The 23,266-nt window shown below is 41.7% G+C and overlaps 1 protein-coding gene across 5 annotated transcripts in view; it reads right to left on the minus strand.

The window, feature by feature from the left end:
* LRRK1 (leucine rich repeat kinase 1) overlaps window positions 1-23,266 on the minus strand; it is a 141,399-nt gene that overhangs the window by 82,341 nt on the left and 35,792 nt on the right. For all 5 annotated transcript variants that reach the window (XM_018066303.1, XM_018066302.1, XM_018066304.1 and 2 more), the window contains 4 exons: window positions 13,851-14,014; window positions 5,970-6,141; window positions 1,054-1,233; window positions 505-653 (listed from right to left, as the gene is read on the minus strand). In XM_018066303.1, coding sequence (XP_017921792.1) covers window positions 505-653; window positions 1,054-1,233; window positions 5,970-6,141; window positions 13,851-14,014 — 665 coding nt within the window. The remainder of the gene's footprint in view (window positions 1-504; window positions 654-1,053; window positions 1,234-5,969; window positions 6,142-13,850; window positions 14,015-23,266) is intronic.

Raw genomic sequence — 23,266 nt, forward strand, 5'->3', positions numbered from 1 at the left:
TTGATCTAATACATTTATATATTGTAAAACGGTTACTACTGTAGCCTTAGCTAACACCTGTACCAGCCCACTTAATTACTATTTCTGTTTTGTGGTGAGAACATTTATGCTTTATTCTCTCAGAAACTTTCATGTATATAATAGTGTTGTTAGCTGCAATCACAGTGCTACACATTAGCTCTCCAGGGCTTATTTATCATATGGCTGAACTGACCAACACTCCAGCTACATGACCAACATCTTCCCATGTGCCCCACCCCTCAGGCCTTGTCAAACCATCTACTGTTTCCATGGTTTGGCATTTTTAGTTTCCACCTATAAGTAAAAACATACAGTGCTTATCTTTCTCTGTCTGGCTTCTTTCACTTGGCATAACGTCTTCAAAGTCCATCCACATTGTTACAAATGGAACCATGTCCTTCTTTCTCATGGTTGAAGAATAATCCGCTGTATGTAAACACCACCTCTTCCTTATCCATCCATCCACAGACAAAGACTACTCACCATTTTTCCCGGACAACTGCTGGGCAAGGCGCTTGCTTCAACAAAATACTTCCTGAGGAGATGTTTGCTGGGGTCAGGACTGTCCAGTAGAATGTAGGAGCAGAAAAAGGCTCCATGCCGAATCAGGAATATGGCAATATCTTCATTCCCTACAGGACAGAAAGCAGAGTGCTCAGGGCATTCGGGATGCAAAGTGTATCACGGTCATCCAAAAGGCCAGACATGCACGTGAAACGAAAATATAAGGGGCATGAACGTTTCTGTTGCCTCCTTTGACTCCACAGGTGCCCATCAGTGAGAACACTTCTGTGGGGCTTTGCCCTCTGCAGCACCTCCGAGGAGAGTCGCGTTTGCCGTGGTTGGTCCCTGGCGATGAACCCCTCGCAGGAGGGAATCAGGGGAAGGAAGAAGGACGCAGATCTTTTGAAGAAGCAGCCAAGAACAGAGCTGCAAAACTCCACACAGGACGTTGGAGAGCAGAAGGCGAGTGTGAAGGGCAGGCCCGCGTCTCTACAGCACAAAGCCTCTTGCGGCCTGACGGGGACCCACCTGACTTGATGGCCGCGTACAGCGGCAGGCGCACGATGACAGGGAACTCGTTCTTCCTGACTGCATAGCTCTCCGGGTCGGCCCCGTAGGTCAGGACCAGGAGCTTCACCACTGCCAGGTGCCCCTGCTGGCAGGCCAAGGCCAGCATCCAGTTCAAGAGCCGCTGGGGGCTGCAGGGACCTGCACGGATGACAGGACAGAGAGAGGGCGGCTGTTCCTGCTCTGAAATCCCCTCCAGCCACGGCCCTGTTTCCAGCTGGAAGTCGCTTATGTCCAGTTGACAGTGTCTATGGAACAGCCCCTCTGAACTGCATATGCCATCTCCCCACATCACCATAAACCCACCGGCCCGTCAAATAACACCCGCTGGGGAAAAGCAGCGTTCGGAACAGCACACGCAGTGAGGCCGTGATGAAAGCTGCGTGGGAGTAAGACTAGGGAGGACCACCCTCCCTCAGAGCTGCGGAGTTCTCTCCAGGTGGTAGGGTGGTGAGATGGCCTTATGCTCTGCCTCATCCCCAGCCCTGACCACAGCCCTGGAGCAGCGTCACACACAGGGACACAGGTTTTGGAGACAGGTGACTTAGGATTAAAATATTTCAGCTGTGTCATCTGGGGCAAATTCCTTATCCTCTCTGTGGCTCAGTTTAACCATAAGTAAAACGGGAAGAGGAACACCCTGTCTTCCAAGTTTAATGTGGGGATTAAATGACATTGTGTATGTCAAGTACTTGACTCAATAAACTGTCGCAACATCTGACAAGTGCCTGATATAACTCACTGTGGTATGTCATCATGTTCTTAGAGTAACAACACTTTCTGCTTTCCCAAATTATCTGTAATACACATACACCACTTTCATAAGTTAAAAAATACTTTGATGAAGAAACAGATCAGCCTTAAACTTAAGAGAACTGCTCCCTAAAAGAACTGCCTTCTTAATTCCAGGATGAAATAACACACTGAACAGGGACAGCATGGGCTGAAATGTCACAGTATCTTCAAGTTCAAAGTAATGCAAGGTCTTTTGGATCTGGCTGCCATGGAAAAATGATCTCATCCCCCACGTGGACACTTCCCAATTGCATCATAACACTCATTTCCAGAGGTGGAGAGTTCTCAGGAATCAAAGTGCTCTGGAGCCTGGAGAGAGTGTCTCTCTCTGTGTCATAGGAAACTGACCAGGAAATGGGGTGAGGAAGAGAAGGCAAGAATTAAAACTCAGTACACAAGGTACCTGGCATCATGTCTGGGGTGCAGCGGGTGCTAAATAAATATCCCTTCTTTGCCCTCAATTGATGACTAAAAGATTTTAAAATTTAAAAAATAAAAAAAAAAATAAAAAAATAAAAAAAAAATAAAATGCTGCAAGAAAAAAAAAAAAAACAAAGGAGGAGGTACATGAGCAGAAAACAAATTATCCCTAACTCTGTTACGACCAGATATCCAACTGTGAGAAATGTGGTTGTCACGCTAACTTCTGCTGAGGATGGAGTATGTCAGTCTCAGGAGGCAGGCCCTGTATTTCACAGTCATCATTTTAATATGAGGAGACCAAAGCTCAGGGACAGTTGGGAACTTGCTGAAGGTCCAACAGTTGGTAAAGGCAAAGTCAAGCCTTAAGTTCTGCTTTACCCGAAACCAAAGGGTACTATCTTAACTATACAAACCCCTGTGTGTATTCTTTGAGGCCCCAATCCAGCTCAAAGAGCCCCATTTTGGTTTCCATCTTTCCACCTCCTATTTCTCGTCAGCCCTGCTGAGCTACAAGACCAGGAATTACATAATGATGTCCTTCAAGTGATGTTCATAATTACACTGTGATGTACCCACCCACCATGGACCTCTTGTCCCTCCTCTTCTTGGACCCGCCCTTGTTCTCCAGCTGCCTCTTACCTTACCTTACTCCTGACAAGGGCCACCCTCCCTACAGGCTGGGAATTCCCAGAGGACAGACACTGTTCTGCCCATCTCTGCACCCCCACAGGGCTCAGCACAGTGCCCTGAACTCTTTCAGTCCCACTAGCTCTGTCCCGAGTGGAATTAAAGACAGGACACCCCAGGAGCTGCTGAAAACCATGCTCAGCTCCAACATACTCAGGTCCAGCCAAGCTCCCCACTCTGCAAAAGCCGGCAAACCAGGCTCTTCCCTTGCTTGTCTACCACGTAAACACCTATTCAGTCTGCAAAGCCCAGTTGAGATGTCGACTCCTTCTGAAGACCCCAGCCTGCACGCAGACAAGACCAGCCCCTGATGTATGGTCACAAACGACTGTGCAGACATTTCACCTTCTGCATGGTTACACCACACAGTTACTTTTTTCTGCCTCAGTTTCCTCTGCTGGACCAGGAGCTACTAAAGGGCTGGGCCCACCTTTTTAAAAAGCCTCTGTGTCTTTCAGGTTCTGCAGTGTGTCCAGTACTTGGCAAACGCTCAATAAATGGAAGCTTTCCAATGAGTGAGTCAGCTGGCATAGACTCTTTGGGGCAAGAACAGAGCTACTCATGGGGATTCCTGAGGAGAAAGAATCAGCCACTGGTACCTCAGGGGCTCCTCTCTGTCTTCCTATACCTTGCGTGACCCAATCTGTGTCTATGGGCCCTAACAGTGCCCTGATTTCTGTTCATAAACTCATTCTTCCTCCAGGCATATGAGGGGCATGCCAGCCTGGAACCAAATCTGAGCACAAATCTACCTCAAAGGACATAGTCAGACACTCCCTTAACAGTAAAAAAAAAAAAAAAGTGAAAAGTGAAAGTCATTCAGTCATGTCTGACTCTTTGCAACCCCATGGACTATACAGCCCATGGAATTCTCCAGGCCAGAATACTGGAGTGTATAGCCTTTCCCTTCTCCAGGGGATCTTCCCAACCCAGGGATCAAACCCAGTTCTCCAGCACTGCATGAAGATTCTTTACCAGCTGAGCTATAAGGGAAGCCCAAGAATACTGGAGTGGGTAGCCTATTCCTTCTCCAGAGGATCTTCCCGACTCAGGAATCGAACCGGCGTCTCCTGCATTGCAGGCAGATTCTTTACCAAGTGAACTATTAGGGAAGCCCTTAACAGTACTACTGCATAATCTGTGGTGTGTTTGTGTGTGTGTGTGTGTGTGTGTGTGTGTGTGTGTTAGTTGCTCAGTCATGTCCGACCCGTTGCAACCCTATAGCCTGAAGCCCGTCAGGCTCCTCTGTCTGTGGGATTTTCCAAGCAAGGATCCTGGAGTGGGCTGCCATTTCATAATTTGTGGGGTCCCATGTAAAACTTAAAATGGGGTCCCTTGTTTAAAAATTATTACAAATTTCAAGAGGGTAACTGCAGAGTGTAGTGGGCTTCCCAGGTGGCGCTACTGGTAAAGAATATGTTTGCCAATGCAGGAGACCTTAGAGACATGGGTTCAATCCCTGGGTTGGGAAGATCCCTTGGAGGAAGGCATGGCAACCCACTCCAGTATTCTTGCCTGGAGAATCCCACAGACAGGGGAGCCTGGCAGACTACAGTCATAGGACTGCAAAGAGTTGGACACAACTGAAGTGACTTAGCAGGCATGCTCACAAACCAAGTGTGGGGCCCTTCTAAGTATGGGGCCCTGTGTGACAGTCACACACCAGTGAAGCTGGCCCGACTCCCTTGCAACATTCTAACTCCCAAAGCCCACTGCTAAGACAATGCCTCAGCCTATAGCTGTAGCAATAACTGTAACAGATCCAAGGCCATTACAGGGAATCAAAGGAGACCAGGATGCCTGAGTCTACCAGAGGAAAAAATTATTTGTTATTAAGAAAGCAACATAGCAAGGAACATCCAGACAATGTAATATTATCCAGTGATAAAATATGTGTGTGTGTGTGTGTGTGTGTGTGTGTGTGTGAGCTCTCAAGTCATGAAAGGACATGGAGGAAACTGGAATGCATACTGCTAAGTGAAAGTAGCCTATCTGAAAAGGCTCAACTATATGTCATTCTGGAAAAGGCAAAACTATGAAGACAGTAAAGAGAGCGGTGGTTGCCGGGAGCTGAGAAAGAGATGAACAGGTGGAACAGGAGGGCAGTGAAATTATTCTGCCTGATACAGTAATGGTCCATATACGTCATTACACATTTGTTAACAGTCATAGAATATACAACCCTAGTACAAACTATGAGCTCCCATTGGTAATAACGCATCAATAGTGGTTCGTTCATCAGTTTTAACAACTGTACCATTCTCATACAAAACATCAATAACAGGGAAACTGTGGAGGGTGGTATATGAGAATTCTTGGTACTTGCTCAACAATTTTTCTTTAAACCTAAAACTGCTTTAAAGAATACCCCCAGATTTCTGGATCTGGATCAGTAAACAGTGTGAGGACATAAACATTTTGGAGTGCAGCCCCCCAACCCCTGCCAATGTCTGTCTGCTTCCTAGGAAAAGAGGGTCCCTGAAGGACTTCCCTGGTGGTCCAGTGGTTAAGAATCCGCCTTCCAATGCAGAGGACGCTGGTTCAATCCCTGTTTGGGGAACTAACCCCACATGCTGTGGGGCAGCTGAGCCGGTGCGCCACAGCTGGATAGAAGCTTGCGTGCAGCAACGGGGATCCTTCGTGCCACAGCCAAGACTCAATGAAGCCAAACAAATAAGGAAATGAGTATTTTTTCAAAAAGAGGGTCCCTGAGCAGGGGTGAAGAACTCACACCCTGGGACTTACTTGGCAAAATGAGTGAAGTGGCTCAGTCGTGTCTGACTCTTTGCAACCCCATGGACGGTAGCCCACCAGGCTCCTCTGTCTGTGAGATTTTCCAGGCAAGAGTACTGGAGTGGGTAGCCATTTCCTTCTCCAGGGGATCTTCCCACCCCAGGGATCGAACTCGAGTATCGCGCACTGCAGGTGGGTGCTTTACCGTCTGAGCCACCAGGGAAGCAAAGCCTCTTTACCTGGCAAAGACTCGAGTAGCTCCTGAACGACATCAGTGTGCCCAAACTGTGCTGCCACCACGGCGGGGTTGTCGTCGGTGGGCTCCGTCCGTAGCTCCACCAGCCTCTCAGTGAGAAGATACCGGACGGTCTCCAGGTCACCATGGGCTGCAGAGATACTCAGGAGCTGGCTCTGGTTAAAACAGGGCAGGGACAAGACGTCAGCAAGAAGAGTGCTGTTGGGAACTGCCAGGAAAATCGACTCTAAAGGTTTACCAAGCCCACGGGCAAGTCTGGGACTGTGCTGCCCAGGACGGCAGGACCAGTCACGTGTGGCTGTTAAGGCTTGAAACATGGCTCATGCAAAGTGAGATGTGCTGAAAATATAAAATCATATGTGATTTCAAAGTTCAGTTCAGTTGCTCAGTCGCGTCTGACTCTTTGCGACCCTAAGCAGCATGCTGAGCTTCCCTGTCCATCACCAACTCCTGGAGCTTGCTCAAACTCATGTCCATCGAGTCAGTGATGCCATCCAACTATCTCTTCCTCTGTTGTCCCCTTCTCCTCCTACTTTCAGTCTTTCCCAGCATCAGGGTCTTTTCCAGGTGATTTCAAAGACTTATTACAAAAACGGTAAACTATCTTGTCAATATTTTCTGGGGCTCTAAAATCACAGTGGATACTAACTGCAACAAAGAAAATTAAAACACACTTGTCCCTTGGAAGGAAAGCTATGACAAACCTAGACAGCGTATTAAAAAGCAGAGACATATTTTGCTGACAAAGGTCCATATAGTCAAAGCTATGGCTTTTCCAGTAGTCATGTATGGATGTGAGAGTTGGACCATAAAGAACGTTGAGCACTGAAGAATTGATGCTTTCAAATTGTGGTGCTGGAGAAGACTCTTGAGAGTCCCTTGGACTGCAAAGAGATCAAACCAGTCCATCCTAAAGGAAATCAGTCTCGAATAATCACTGGAAGGACTGATGATATAGCTGAAGCTCCAATACTTTGGCCACCTGATGCAAAGAGCCAACTCATTGCAAAAGACCCTGATGCTGGAAAGATTGAAGGCAAAAGGAAAAGGAGGCAGCAGATGGTTAAATGACTTAGACAGTATCACCAACCCAAGAGATTTGAGTTTGAGCCAGCTCTGAGAGATAGTGAAGGACAGGGAAGCCTGGTGTGCTACAGTCCATGGGGTTGCAAAGAGTCAGACACGACTTGCTGACTGAAAAACAAAAACAATCTTGTCAATAATTTTTATATTAATTACATGTTGAAATGATCATCTTTAATATATTCTACTTAAATAAAACAGAGAATTAAAGTTTACCTGTTTTGTGAAATTTGACCAATATCTTTGCTTTAGTTAACAATATTGTATCACAGGTTAATTTCCTATTTTCTTACAAGATGATATTTCTTTACATTTTCAGAATTGTATTAGAATACTATTAATAGTTATATAATCACAATAGTAAAAGATGTTCATCAGTTTTCACATTAATAGTCAGACTAAAAATAAAAGATAATTATAATTGCAAGCCATAATGGAAACATGATTAACCTAACAGTATAAAATAATTACAATTTGAGGCATTAAGCAGAGTGATGTGGTACATGGAAGTACATATATGCACATGTTTTCATCCACCCAGCCAGTCCATGTCTTTTGGTTGATGCATTTAATCTATTTACATTTCAGTTAAGTTTGATATGTATGATTCTATTACCACTTTCTTAATTGCTTTGGATTTATTCTTTGTAGGCATTTTCCTTCTTTTGTGTTTCCTGCCTAGAGAAGTTCCTGTAGCATTTATTGTAAAGCTGGTTTGGTGGTGCTGAATTCTCTTAACTTTCGCTTGTCTGTACAACCTGATTTTGACATCAAATCTGAATGAGGTGTTGCTGGGTAGAGTATTCTTGGTTGTAGGTTCTTCCCTTTCATCACTTTAAATATATTGTGCCATTCATTTCCAGCTTGCAGAGTTTCTGTTCAGAAATTAGCTGATAATCAGATGAGAATTCCCCTGTATGTTATTTGTCATTTTTTCCTTGTTGCTTCTAATATTTATCTTTGTCTTTAATTTTTGTCAGTTTGATTACTATTTAATATGTGTCTCAGTGTGTTCCTTCTTGGGTTTATCCTGCCTGGGACTCCGTGCTTCTTAGACTTGGTTGACTATTTCTTTTCCCATGTTAGGGAAGTTTTCAGCTCTTACCTCTTCAAATACTTTCTTGGGTCCTTTCTCTCTCTCTTCTCCTTCTGGGACCCCTATAATGCAAATGTTGGTACACTTAATGTTTTCCAGAACATTCTTAGGCTGTCTTCATTTTTTTTCATTCTTTTTTCTACATTTTATTTTACAGCCGTAATTTCCATTACTCTCTCTTCCAGGTCACTTATCCATTCTACCTGTGATTCTGCTGTTGATTCCTTCTAGGGTATTGTTCACCTCTGTTTGTTTGTTCTTTAGTTCTTCTAGGCCTTTGTTAAATGTTTCTTGCATCTTCTCCATTCTTTTTCCGAGATCCTAAATCAACTGGATCAAATTGCCAACATCTGTTGGATCATTGAAAAAGCAGAGAGTTCCAGAAAAACTACTTCTGCTTCATTGACTACACCAAAGCCTTTGACTTGTAGATCACAATAAACTGTGGAAAATTCTTAAAAAGATGGGAATACCAGACCACCTGACCTCCCTCCTGATAAATCTGTATGCAGGTCAAGAAGCAACAGTTAGCCCTGGACACGGAACAACAGATTGGCTCCAAACAGGAAAAGCAGTACGTCAAGCAAGGTTGTATATTGTCACTCTGCTTATTTAACTTATATGTAGAGTATATCATGTGAAATGCTGGGCTGGATGAAGCACAAGCTGGAATCAAGATTGCCAGGAGAAATATCAATAAACTCAGATACACAGATGACACCACCCTTATGTCAGAAAGCAAAGGAGAACTAAAGAGACTCTTGATGAAAGTGAAAGAGGAGAGTGAAAAAGTTGGCTTAAAGCTCAACATTCAGAAAACTAAGATCATTGGCATCAGGTCCCTTAACTTCATGGCAAATAGATGAGGAAACAGTGACAGACTTTATTTTAGGTGGCTCCAAAATCACTGGAGATGGTGACGGCAGCCATGAAATTAAGACACTTGCTCCTCGGAAGAAAAGTTATGACCAACCTAGACAGCATATTTAAAAGCAGAGATATTACTTTGCCAAAAAAGGTCCTTCTAGTCAAGGCTATGGTTTTTCCAGGAGTCATGTATGGATGTGAGATTTGGACTATAAGGAAAGCTGAGTGCTGAAGAATTGATGCTTTTGAACTGTGGTGCTGGATAAGGGCTTGAGAGTCCCCTGGACTGCAAGGAGATCCAACCAGTTCATCCTAAAGGAGATCAGTCCTGGGTGTTCACTGGAAGGACTGATGCTGAAGCTGAAACTTCAATACTTTGGCCACCTGATGCAAAGAACTGACTCATTTGAAAAGACCCTGATGCTGGGAAAGATTAAAGGCAGGAGCATCACTGACTCGATGGACATGAGTTTGAGCAAGCTCCGGGAGTTGGTGATGGACAGGGATGCCTGGTGTGCTGCAGTCCATGGGGTCACAAAGAGTTGGACACGACTGAACAACTGAACTGAAATCATCTGTGCTATTATTATTTTGAATTCTTTTTCTGGAATGTTGCCTATCTCCACCATGTAGTTGTTTTTCTGAGGTTTTATCTTGTTCTTTTATCTGGGAGGTAATCATCTGCCTTTTCATTTTAATTAAATTTCTGTGGCTGCGGTTTATGTTTTGGAGCCTCTGGGATTGTAGTTCTTCTTGCTTCTTCTGTCTGTCCTCTGGTGGATGAGGCTGTTGGGAAGGACTGGTATGGGGAAAAACTGTGTCTTGTCCTGGTGGGCAGGGTCATGCTCAGTAACACTGTAATCTGCTGATGGGTGGGGCTCCCTCCCTATTAGCTGTTTGGCCTGAGGTGACTCAGCCCTGGAGTTTATAGGCTCTATGGCAGGGTTAATAACCACTTCCAAGAGGGCTCGCTTGCCAAGGGGCACCTCCCAGAACTGCTGCTGCCAATGCCTCTGCTGACCCACACCTCCACAGGAGACCCTTCACTGTTCATTATGTGTTTCCAAGATTGCACATTGTATTTAGTTGCATTGAGTGGTTTCAGCTACATGTAACAGGTTCTGATAAATTTTCCTTTCATTTTTAAACTGTTACAAATATTTTCTAATTTTCCTTGTTATGGTTTCTTAGATACACCCGTCATTTAAAAGTGGACATTTATTTTCCAAATACATGGAGTTTTTAAAGTATCCTTGATGCTAATTTCTCATTTTGATGTTAGCTTCTCATTTCAATTCTTTCTTCTCTGCAATCATCTTCTGTGTTTTCTCTGTCTTTTAACCTTCTTGAGGTTTTCAATGGCTAAGTCTCTTGGTAACTGTCACATTACACTTGAACATATGTGGGTTATTTTCAAATATCTTTTGATACTGATTTCTAACATAAGTGCACAGTGATAAGAGAACAGACTCTGTATAACTTCAATACCTTTGACCATGAAAGTTTTGCCCTTTGTTTTATATCCCTGGATATGTTCCAGCATCTCCTGGTTTATGGTCTGTGGCAACTTCAATAGAACTTGTACCCTGAGTTGTGTGACCACTGTATACATCTTAATAATGTTGACTTGATTCACAGTGCTTCTCAGGTCTACTATATCCTTCTACTTTCATGTCCAGTTATTCTATTAACTTTTGAGGGTTTGATTTATTTTGAAATTCCAACTAAAAACCTTAATTTATCCTCTTAAAAAATTGTAATACATAGTAGAACTATATGTAACTTTGTTCTGCATTTTTCAAGTCTTCTGTAAATGTGTTATAATACTATCATAATTTTAAAAATTAAGAATTAAGAAAAGTTTACCTGTTTTTGTTTAGTTTTTTAATGCTACTTCTAGAAAACTTGACCTTCTAAGTGTCTCATATTCTATTTCTTTGGAATAGCATCATTGTTCTGACAAAAGTTTTCACTTTCGTCTCAGGTTCAGATTTGTTAACAAATTATATTATATAGTTTTATATATATATATATATATGTATCTCCTCATCATATACAAATTAACAATACAAATATTTATTAGAGAATTATCTGGTCTACTTTCAATACAAAGTAAAAGGGGGAAAAAAAGAAACAGCAGAGGAGAGCAATAGTATATACACCATGAAACTGAATTTGCTGACGTCTGGACTTAAACATGCCTTCCCAGGTGGTGCTAGTGGTAAAGAAACTGCCTGCCAATGCAGGAGATGCCAGAGGTGCAGGTTCAATGGGAAGTTCTGTGTGACGGCAGTCTGGAGTTCCATTTGGGAAAAGGTCCCAGGCAGTGCGACTGCTCTGTGGGTAACACTTTGGACTGTTGCTTCCTGAGTCCCCGCTTACAATCCCCAGGCCACAAACGGTGGGCCAACAACTTTGACCTGCTCCAGTTCTCCCATAAGAAGAGAGGTTTTGACCACATCTACTGTTAATTCATAATGGGAGGAATCAAAAATGCTCAGTTCAGTTCAGTCACTCAGTTACATCCGACTATTTGTGACCTCATGGACTGCAGCACGTCAGACTTCCCTGTCTATCACCAACTCCTGGAGCTTGCTCAAACTCATGTCCATTGAGTTGGTCATGCCATCCAAGCATCTCATCCTCTATTGTCCCCTTCTCCTCTCCTGCCTTCAATCTTTCCCAGCATCAGGTCATTTCCAATGAGTCAATTCTTCGCATCAGGTGGCCACAGTATTGGAGCTTCAGTTCAATATCAGTCTTTCCAATGAATAAATCAGGACTTACTGCTTTTTGAATTGAATGGTTTGATCTCCTTGCAGTCCAAGGGACTCTCAAGAGTCTTCTCCAACACCACAGTTCAAAAGCATCAGTTCTTCAGCACTCAGCTTTCTTCACAGTCCAACTCTCACATCCATACATGACTACTGGAAAAACCATAGCTTTGACTAGACGGACCTTTGTTGGCAAAGTAATGTCTCTACCTTTTGATGTCTCTAGGTTGGTCATAACTTTTCTTCCAAGGAGCAAGTGTCTTTTAATTTCATGGCTACAGTCACCATCTGCAGTGATTTTGGAGCCCAAGAAAATAGTCTGTCACTGTTTCCACTGTTTCCCCATGTATTTGCCATGAAGTGCTGGGACCAGATGCCATAACTTTAGTTTTTTGAATGTTAAGTTTAAAGCAAACTTTTTCACTCTCCTCTTTCACATACATCAAAAGGCTCTTCAGTTCCTCTTCACTTTCAGCCATAAGCGTGGTATCATCTGCATATCTGAGGTTATTGACATTTCTCCTGGCAATCTAGATTTCAGCCTGTGCTTCATCCAGCCCAGTGTTTCTAATGATGTACTCTGCAATATAAGTTAAATAAGCAGGGTGACAATATACAGCCTTGACGTACTCCTTTTCCTGATTTGGAACCAGTCTGTTGTTCCATGTTCAGTGCTAACTATTACTTCTTGACCTACATACTGATTTCTCAGGAGGCAGGTCAGGTGGTCTATTATTCCCATGTTTTTAAGAATTTTCCAGTTTGCTGTGATCCACACAGTCAAAGACTTTGGCATAGTCAATGAGGAAGATGTTTTTCTGGAATTCTCTTGCTTTTTCTATGATCCAACAGATGTTGGCAATTTGATCTCTGGTTCCTCTGCCTTGTCTAAATCCAGCTTGGACATCTGGAAGTTCTTGGTTCACATACTGCTGAAGCCTTGCTTGGAGAATTTTCCAAAAATGCTCTCTTCTCAATAATTATCAAGCACACTGAACTTGACCATTTCCCCAAAAAAATTATCTTACAACTTTGAGAACAGGCTGGAGGTTTAGTAACTGAGCTATTTCCAACTGTTAATTAAATGAAGACCTTAAACCTGTGCTAATCAAAGTATTGCACACAAAACATCAATAAAGTGCTCTCTTGGTTTACAGCCAACAAGAATTTCCCACAAGGACCAGAACATGGCAATGATCTTCCCAAGCTGTAGGCCAGCAAGAGGGTTGATCTCTACAAGCTTTTGGAAAAAGTTTGGCATATGTTTCAAAATTTTAAAAAGGCTCTTACCCACATTCTCAATTTTCACAAATCTACCTAAGTGAAGAAAATAGCTGACAATAAGAAAACGATTAGGCAAAAAACATTCAGTATAGTATTATTTAAAGTAATAACAATTAGAAACAATCCAAATATCTAACCAAAAGGAACAGCCAGATAAATGAGAGTGTCTCTACCAGATGAAATGTCATGTATCCACTGAGGGTGGTGCACATAAGGAACCTACAGTCATACAGAAAATGGTTCATATAATATTAGGTAAGAGAAAGCAGTATGCAAAACTATACATGAGTAAGACTGTATCTATATTAGAAACAATAAAAACAAAAAACGAATGTTCAGATCAGCAACTCGGAACAGAGTATACCAAAAATGCTCAGTGGGATTGTTTGGATGATTAATTTTGGTTCTTTTTCCCTTTACTTTTATATGTTTTTAAATTTTTCAGTTTGCACATGTGCTATTTTATAGTGGAAGAAAGTATAAAAGACTGTATTAGGTTAAACCCTCGATTGTCAATTTTGTCCTTTTCCTTTCTGTGACCCCTTCCTGCCCCTGGGAATGATGGTGCAGCGTGCTTACCTGACAAGCTGAGCAGTCCACTCGAAAGCACTGACACCAGGAGGTTTACATGAGAAACAAGGTATTCAGAACCCAGGAAATATCCCCATTATTATAATGATAACAAGAAAATAATTTTCGTGGTAACCTTCACTCAACCAGGGTCCCAAGTTCTGGCAAGAAGGGCTGGCATAGACCGTACCTTTTCCAGCTGGGATGTGCTCTCGTCACAAGCTTCTCGGAGCAGATGCTGGGCTCTGCTGACGTCTCCTCGCCTGTATGCAGCATGAATGCCTTCCGTCCTGAGGCTCTGCACTATGGGCTCACCACCTGGCATGGAGAGTTTGCTGCCCATGTCCCCAGCACCTGGGTGAACAGAGGCACACACACGACATCATCTCCACCGCCAGTGCTGCTTATGGGAACCACCAGCCAGAAGAGCAGGATGTGCTTTAGCCAGAGAGGGTTGCTCTGAAATGCTGCCACTCTCACGCAGCACAGCCAACTTCAGCACCTGCCCCCTGTGGAGGCACTTCCTGCATGGAGCCAGAGGTGAAGGTGGGGGGAGGGAGGAGGCTGGAAGATTCTGGAGTGAGACAATGCCCGGAGAGCGGGTTCAAGTCCCCCAGGGCAGCTGCCTGGCAGTCTGGCCTCACCAACACCACCACCAACTGCCCCACTGCTATGTCCCTCAGAGGGATACGGTATCCCGTGGAGGAAGAAAGGCAAGTCAAAACCTGAGCATGTGGAAATCTAGACCCTCTCTGCCTGGAAAATGCCACAAAGGGCATGGGATTTAGAATGGCAGCCCTTACTCCATACTTGCTGGGTCTGAAGACACAGACATGAAACCAGTTAGCCCTTGGAGCTCCCACTCTAGAATGGCTTTATAATTAGCAGTCTGTAGATCCCAGAAGGCTTCAGAGACTTCCTGCACAGCCTAAAGTTGCACAGAAAATTGTGCATGTATGTGTGTGTGTGTGTGCGCACATCTCTCTGGGAAGAAAATTCAAGGTTCCTACTAGATTTGCAAATGCACAGTCTAAAGTTCTGTCTCTACCATAGAAAAGACTGCAATGAATGAGTAGTTACATTTTGATTGTGTTAAGTGGCAGCAGAAATGAGGACAGAATTCGAAAATCAGTCTTGGCCAAGTTCACACAGCTTGTAAGAGGCAAACCGTGACTGGTGTTTGGTTCACCAGCTCTTAGGCTGGGGCTAACCCCACTCCATCTCTTTGAAGAGATGAAAAAACAGGCTCTTTTTTCATGTAAAAATGTAAATGATGAGGAAGGTTGCCTTCCAAACATTCACATCACAAAAGCAAATCACATTACAGCAGCTAACATTTGGAACAAAGTTTTTTTTCAAAATCTATTTACAATAGGATAAAAATTACATGTTTAGAAATAAATTTTTAAAATGATGGATAAGATCTATACCCTGAAAACGATAAACATTGCTGAGAGAAGTTAAATAAGACCTATACAAATGGAAAGACATCTCATGTTCATGGATTAAAACAATCAATATTATTAAGTCTCAATTCTCTCCAGTTTTATCTATAGATTCAATATAATCCCAACCATAATTCCAATAGGATTTGACAGGGATAAAATTGACAACCTGATCCTCAAATTTGTTCAAAAATTCAAAGGAGTTACCCCAGATAATCTTGAAAAATAAGAGTTGGAGGATCTACACTACTTGATTTCAAGTCTTACATAAAACTGCATAATAATCAAAGCAGTGTGCTACTAGTATATACAGATTTGTCTGTGGAACAGAATAGTTTCTCAACTTTCTGTTGGGAAATAGACTCATACTTGTACATCCAATTAATTTTTGATAAGGGTGCCAACACAATGAGAAAAGCAAAAATTTTTTCAATAAATCGTGCTGGGACAACTGGACATCATTAAATAAAAAGGGACTCTGACTCCTACTTCTCACCACACACAAAAATTACTTTGAAATGGATCATGGATTTAAACATAAAGGTTAAAACCGTAGCGCTTCTAGGAAAAAATATTACAGGAGGACATTTTTATGACTTCAGAGTAGGCAAAGCTTTCTTAGATGGGACACAGAAAGTAATAAACATAAAAGGAAAAAATTACTAATTAGACTTCAACAAAATTTAAAACTTATACTCATCAGAAGGTTGATCTACCATTTAAAAACTATTTACCATTTGACAATGTGTAGGCAAGTTATATACTGGAAAAAAATATTCGCAAAACATACACCCAAAAAATGAATAGTATTCAGAAAACAGGAAGAACTCCTCTAACCTGGTAATAAAGGACAAACAATCCATTAAAAACAAGCAAAGATTTGAATAGCAGAAGAGATTCAAAAAGCTCAATATCATTAGCCATCAGGGAAATGAAAATTAAACACCACTACAATCCCACAAAAGTCAGTAAAATTTAAACAGACTGACAATACTTGGTGAGGATATGGAGAAACCAGAACACTCATACCTTATTGGTTGCGTCTAAAATTGTACAACCACTTTGGAAACACGTCTAGTGGTTCCTTACGATAAGTACACACCTATCCTATGACTCCCTTATTCTATTCTTAGATATTTACCCAAGAAAATATGTCTAAAAATATATCCAATAATGTTTATGTTAAGTGCCATTCATGGCATTCTCAAACTGTAAAGGTGTTCATCAAAAGGAATTCAATAAATAACTCCCACAGTATAGTGACTACTCAGCAATCAAAAGGAATAAACTGATCCATGAAATGACTGATCGGAATCTAAAAACACACTGCTGAATGAAAGAATGGCTTCATAAAACGATCCCATTTATATGCTGTTCTGATCTATGGTGGGGAAAACATCAGAACAGTGGTTCCTGAGGGTGGGCATGAAGTTTACCAGAAAAGGAGCACCAGGAAATCGTTTGGGCATGGTTCTATATCTTGGTGACCTTTTCAGTACACAGGTGCTGGTTTTTGTCAAAACTTATCAAATAGTCCAATGAAGCTATGTACATTTTCTTTATATAAATTTTATCTAAAAATTATAAACAATATTAAACTATAGCGAATAAAATGAATACAAAAGTATTTGAGGGTGAAAAGTACAGATATTTCCAACTTAATTTGAGATGCATTAATAATAACAGATTGATAGATGGACAGAAGAACAGAGAGATGGATAGAAATGAGAGTAATTTCAGACAGTGTTAATGGTAGAATTTCGGTGGTGGGTATATGGACATACAGAGTTCAATCCTTTCAGTTTTACTGTATGTTCAAAACTTTTCACAACAAAGTCTTGGGAGAAGTAAATCAGAATAACGTACCCTAAATGCAAGGCCTGCCATATGGCATACTGAACGAGTTCCACCGCCAGTGCAGAAAAATCCTGCTTGGGGAGAAAGGGAAAGACAAACTGCTTACAGTAAAGGTCCCTGATCCCATTCAGAGTCTTTGTAGCTCACTCTAAGCCATGACTATTTCCAAGACAGCCATTCTGAAAGCCCACGTTAAGTGGATTTCAGGAGCATCACTCACAATCTGCACCCTTCCCGAAACATGAATGCAAGACTGCTGTGCTTAAATGGAGTTTACTGGGGTTTTGGCTGTGTATTTTTAGAAAGAGGAATCAGCAAAGGGTATAGTGTGCAAGAGGTTACATGTTAGGCAGCTTCCCAGGTGGCGCTCGTGGTATAGAATCTGCCTGCCAAAGCTGGAGACACAAGAGATGCAGGATATTGGGAAGATTCCCTGGAAAAGGCAATGGCACCCCACTCCAGTATTCTTGCTTGGAAAATCCCATGGATAGAGAAGCCTGGCGGGCTACTGTCCATGGGACCGCCAAGAGTCAGACGTGGCTGAACACACACACTTCAAGGCAGCTTCGCATCTGAACACACACTAACAATCCTCACTAACTATTATTTTTTTTATATTTGTAGTTACCTTTTATTTACCATTTATTTCTCTCATTTATCACTTTTAATTAGAATTACCATCTTATGTCATTTCTTTTTATTTTTAATTGGAAGATAATTGCTTTACAATATCATGTTGTTTTCTGCCATATAACAATGTGAATCAGTAATAACTATATATATATATATATATATATATACACACACACATATATATATATCCCTTCCCTCTTAGTTCTCCCTCCCACCCACCCCTCTAGGTCATCACAGAGTGCCAGGCTCTGTGCTAGCATCTTCCCACTAGCCATCTATTTGAGAAAGTGGACTGATATATACACTACCGTGTATAATACTACCCTGTAAAAGACGTACAATTTACTACCATGTAAAATAGAATCTTCATTCATTATTAATAATCAGAGACCCTGAGACATTTGAGCCCCACAGGCAGGGAGAAGGAGGCCACTGGGGAGAGAAGCCTTTGGCGGGGCAAGAAGGCAGAATACACAGCAGCAGCATCCATCAGAAGGGGCACTTAGTCACGTCACTGCTCATCTTTCAGAATTAAACATCCCCCTTAGCCCCATAAAAGACAGGTGTGTGCAAAGGCATAAAGTAACTTCTTCTCTTCAGATTAGGAATAAAGTAACCTCTTCTGTTCACCTTAGGAACATAAATAAAAACTTCACCTTTACACCCAAGTTAAGCAACACTGCGAAGGTGGAACCTAGGACATGGGATGCACATAAAATTACAAGGGTGGTTTTACTTTAACTTGATTTTTAAATCATGCAATGTTAAAGCTCAACATTCAGAAAACGAAGATCATGGCATCTGGTCCCATCACTTCATGGGAAATAGATGGGGAAACAGTGGAAACAGTGTCAGACTTTATTTTGGGGGGCTCCAAAATCACTGCAGATGGTGACTGCAGCCATGAAATTAAAAGACGCTTACTCCTTGGAAGAAAAGTTATGACCAACCTAGATAGCATATTCAAAAGCAGAGATATTACTTTGCCAACAAAGGTCTGTCTAGTCAAGGCTACTGTTTTTCCAGTAGTCATGTATGGATGTGAGAGTTGGACTGTGAAGAAAGCTGAGCACCGGAGAATTGATACTTTTGAACTGTGGTGTTGAAGACTCTTGAGAGTCCCTTGGACTGCAAGGAGATCCAACCAGTCCATTCTGAAGGAGATCAGTCCTGGGATTTCTTTGGAAGGAATGATGTTAAAGCTGAAACTCCAGTACTTTGGCCACCTCATGTGAAGAGTTGACTCATTGGAGAAGACTCTGATGCTGGGAGCGATTGTGGGCAGGAGGAGAAGGGGACGACAAAGGATGAGATGGCTGGGTGGCATCACTGACTCGATGGACATGAGTCTGAGTGAACTCAGGGAGTTGGTGATGGACAGGGAGGCCTGGCGTGCTGCGATTCATGGGGTCGCCAAGAGTCGGACATGACTGAGCGACTGAACTGAACTGAACTGATGTGGAATAAATGACGTAATTAGAAACACTCTGCTCAGTTCTATTTATATATATATTTGTTTTTAATGCTGTGGTTTTTTCAGTTTGAATCTGATTTTCTTAAGTTACATGGACAACACATGTCCACTGTCACTGACACAAGAGCTGGGGGTTCTGGTCCAAACAAACTGTTGGAAGGACATTATGGGAAAATATCAATTAATGCATATACATTTAATTTAATCTGCCAACTTCATTTAATTTCCTGAAATTGTAAAAAGAAGGGTGAGCATTTATTTAAATTGAAAAAGACCAAAATGCTAAGTATTAACGATGGGCTGAGGGGAATTAGAAAGGATTAGAAAACATTTTTCTTTATTTCCTAAAGTCTCTGTAATGGAATCATATGACTTAATTTAAAATTTTAAAGAAATCAAATAAGTAATAAAAGAACACATTCTCATTGAAAAAAAATTAAATAGTGCAGAGATACATCATGTAAGGCAGCAACCCTCTTCCCCACCATGAAATGTCTTTTGTTAAAGGTAAATATATGTACTTTAATAGTAATTTTATGATGCTAAAGCTGAAACTCCAGTACTTTGGCTACCTCATGCGAAGAGTTGACTCAATGGAAAAGACTCTGATGCTGGGAGGGATTGAGGGCAGGAGGAAATGGGGACGACAGTGGATGAGATGGCTAGATGGCATCACCGACTCGATGGACGTGAGTTTGAGTGAATTCCAGGAGATGGTGATGGACAGGGAGGCCTGGCGTACTGCGATTCAGGGAGTCACAAAGAGTCAGACATGACTGAGCGACTGAACTGAACTGAACTGAATAGTAATTTTATTTTTACAAAAATACTACTAAACTTTTATATTGAGAATTGGTGACCTTTGATTTAAAGTTAGAGCAAGATAATTTATTTATACTATTTGAGATTATTTGATTATTTTTGCCCATTAATCAAACATTTCCATAATTATATTCTTTAATACAGTAAAACATCACAGTTCTAAATATTTTATTCATACATATTTAAAATTCATACTCAAAATACAACCCCCAAACATATTCAATCTATTGAATCTATTTCAATAGATTGAATATGTTCTATTCAATCTATTTCTATCTATCTATCTTTTTATCTATTTCAATATAATATTAATGTAGCAGAGAACTAAAACTAGTAGGAAATTAATAGTAGAACATTAGAATGATTGAGCGTCAACATTTTTTAAAATCCTTTTTGTTCTCTATTACAATGGGTGTAGTTATTTTCCAAGATAACAATGAAAATTCCATATATATATCAACCGGCATCCTACTTGCTTTTAAGATTAAGTTAATATGCTTAGTAGAGAAGATAACTTTAAAAAAAGGAGAAGGGGAAGCCATTAGTATAGTATTTTTTATTTTTAAGGTTTGATTACTGTTGCTTGTTTGTTTTTGGGAAAGAGACAACTAGAAGTAAGTAGAAGTAGGAGCTAGTGAAAGAAAGCTATAAATGTAGTGGATGACTAGCATTATGGATTTAGGACACAGACATACTCGAGAATACAAGAAATATTTCCAATAAGCTGTGACGATGACAAGTGAACATACTTCTGCTGCTGCTGCTGCTAAGTCGCTTCAGTCGTGTCCGACTGTGCAACCCCATAGACAGCAGCCCATCAGGGTCCCCCGTCCCTGGGATTCTCCAGGCAAGAACACTGGAGTGGGTGGGTGATAAATGTTAATATCTATAAGGCCTGGTTTTTAAATATGCTGGACATGGGCAGTAAATGAAAGTTCATTATGTGAAAAAGTATTTATTAAAAATATTTTAAAACATATGAAACCAGAACATCATTTAGCCTTTGGCAGTCACTTTCAAGTCAATTGGAGAAGGAAATGGCAACCCACTCCAGTACTCTTGCCTGGAGAATCGCATGGAGGGAGGAGCCTGGTAGGCTACAGTCCATGGGGTTGCAAAGAGTCGGACACAACTGAGCGACTTCACTTCACTTCACTTTGAGTTAATAATCTATTTACAAAAAAAAAAAAAAATACTTTCAGTAACACTGTATGTTTTACATATTCTGACATTTATAGGATAAATGGTTTTAGTTGCCAATAACTCAAACTCTCAATGTTATTTCTGTAATCCAGGTTTTAGAAAAATAAATCATTTTGACTATAGGAAAATGAACAGGAATTATTCTTCTCTTTCATTTTGGGAAAGGAATGAAATGGAATTTCACAAATGTTACAGAATGATACCTGGTGATCCAAGCCACGCTACTTCACTAACAGTTCATTGTGGTCTTCCCCATTTAGTCCTCCTTCGTCTGCTGATTCTGAATCTGTTCTGGCTTTATATCCTAATGAGGTATTCTTACCTTTTCGTCTAGAACAGTATTGGTTAAACCATTCCTCCTGACCCATAGTCGAACTACAATTCTCTCTCTACTGCTTTTTAATTTTTCTGTGAATCTAGGACAATGGAGACGTAGTATGAAAGTGACTTTAATTCTATCAATTCTAAATCAGTTTGTCTCTTACATATATATATTTATTATACTACTGCTTAATTCTCTCATCCCCATCAAGGAAAGCATGCGTGACAGAAGACAAATGTTCTTTCTTGATTCAAAAATCTCTGGCATCCCCTGTGTATCCTAGAAAAGACACTACCATTTACATGAATACATGCTTTAAAAAAAATTACATTCACCTGCATCAATGGAGCAGCAAAAAGTAAAAATATATCTAAAAACCCAGAGTTCACAGCAGAATAAAGAGTAAATTCTAGGCTGCGACTGACCTGGTCATAATTGTTCAATGGCCTTCCTGTGCCACTGTCCATCGAATCCCTGTGTGGCCAAATCCTGGGGTCAGGGGCTGTCCCTCCCTGGAGCGGACACCCTCCTGGCACTGCGGGGGCCCGTCCGCCACAGTCCTGGGCTCACCAGCCTTCAGCGAGAAGGATGCTTCTTTCTTTGTCAGCTGTCCCTCTAGGGTTTTAGCCTCAGCAGCACTTTTCATCTCTGGGTCGCATTACAGTGAAACCCAACCCTTTACTTCTTCAGGCAAGAGGCAGAGGTTGGGGGTGTGGAGGGCGACATGACCCCCGGGGGTGACCCTCAGCAGTAATTCCTCACTGACTCCAGATGGCTGGGGCTCAGCTCCATCAGGCTGGGCCATCAGACCAGCATCAGAAACGAAAGCAAAGACAGAGGTGGCCTTGGCCAGAGGCCTGGCTCACAGCTCACACGGAGCAGATCTCTAGCCGCGCAGGCTGCACGTTTCTCACACCAGCAAAGCCTCCCAGCACTGATAGGAAATTTCTCTGTGGATATTTTCACCAAATCCCTGAAATGAATTTTTGCTAATAAAAGAGGCATGGGCGGTTATACCTACGAGCAGTCTGGACAGAGGGAAATCACATGTATAACAGTGTGATTATCTTTAGAAATAAAAGATACAACTATTCATAAGATATCATGTTATGTCTACCTGATATAGTAAAAAATTTAACAAGCTCTAACATTTACTGCTGGCCGGAGTGTGGTGGAATTGGTTCATTTGTCATGGGAAGCCTTACTGAGACAGGCTGGGACCTGGGACCCTTCACTGTAGTTCTGCAATGCTCGCACCTAGACCAATGTCTCTTAGAGCTACAAAATACAAAGAAAATAAAGAGGCTAAAAGTAACTGTATATGCAGGTCAGGAAGCAACAGTTAGAACTGGACATGGAACAACAGACTGGTTCCCAATACGAAAAGGAGTACATCAGGCTGTATATTGTCACCCTGCTTATTTAACTTCTATGCAGAGTACATCGTGAGAAACGCTGGGCTGGAGGAAGCACAAGCTGGAATCAAGATTGCCCAGAGAAATATCAATAACCTCAGATATGCAGATGACACCACCCTTAAGGCAGAAAGTGAAGAGGAACTCAAAAGCCTCTTGATGAAAGTGAAAGAGGAGAGTGAAAAAGTTGGCTTAAAGCTCAACATTCAGAAAACGAAGATCATGGCATCTGGTCCCATCACTTCACGGGAAATAGATAGGGAAACAGTGGAAACAGTGTCAGACTTTATTTTGGGGGGCTCCAAAATCACTGCAGATGGTGACTGCAACCATGAAATTAAAAGACATTTACTCCTTGGAAGGAAAGTTATGACCAACCTAGATAGCATATTCAAAAGCAGAGATATTACTTTGCTGACTAAGGTCCGTCTAGTC

The sequence above is a fragment of the Capra hircus genome, chromosome 21 (genome assembly GCF_001704415.2).
Source record: "Capra hircus breed San Clemente chromosome 21, ASM170441v1, whole genome shotgun sequence".
Taxonomy (NCBI): Eukaryota; Metazoa; Chordata; class Mammalia; order Artiodactyla; family Bovidae; genus Capra; species Capra hircus.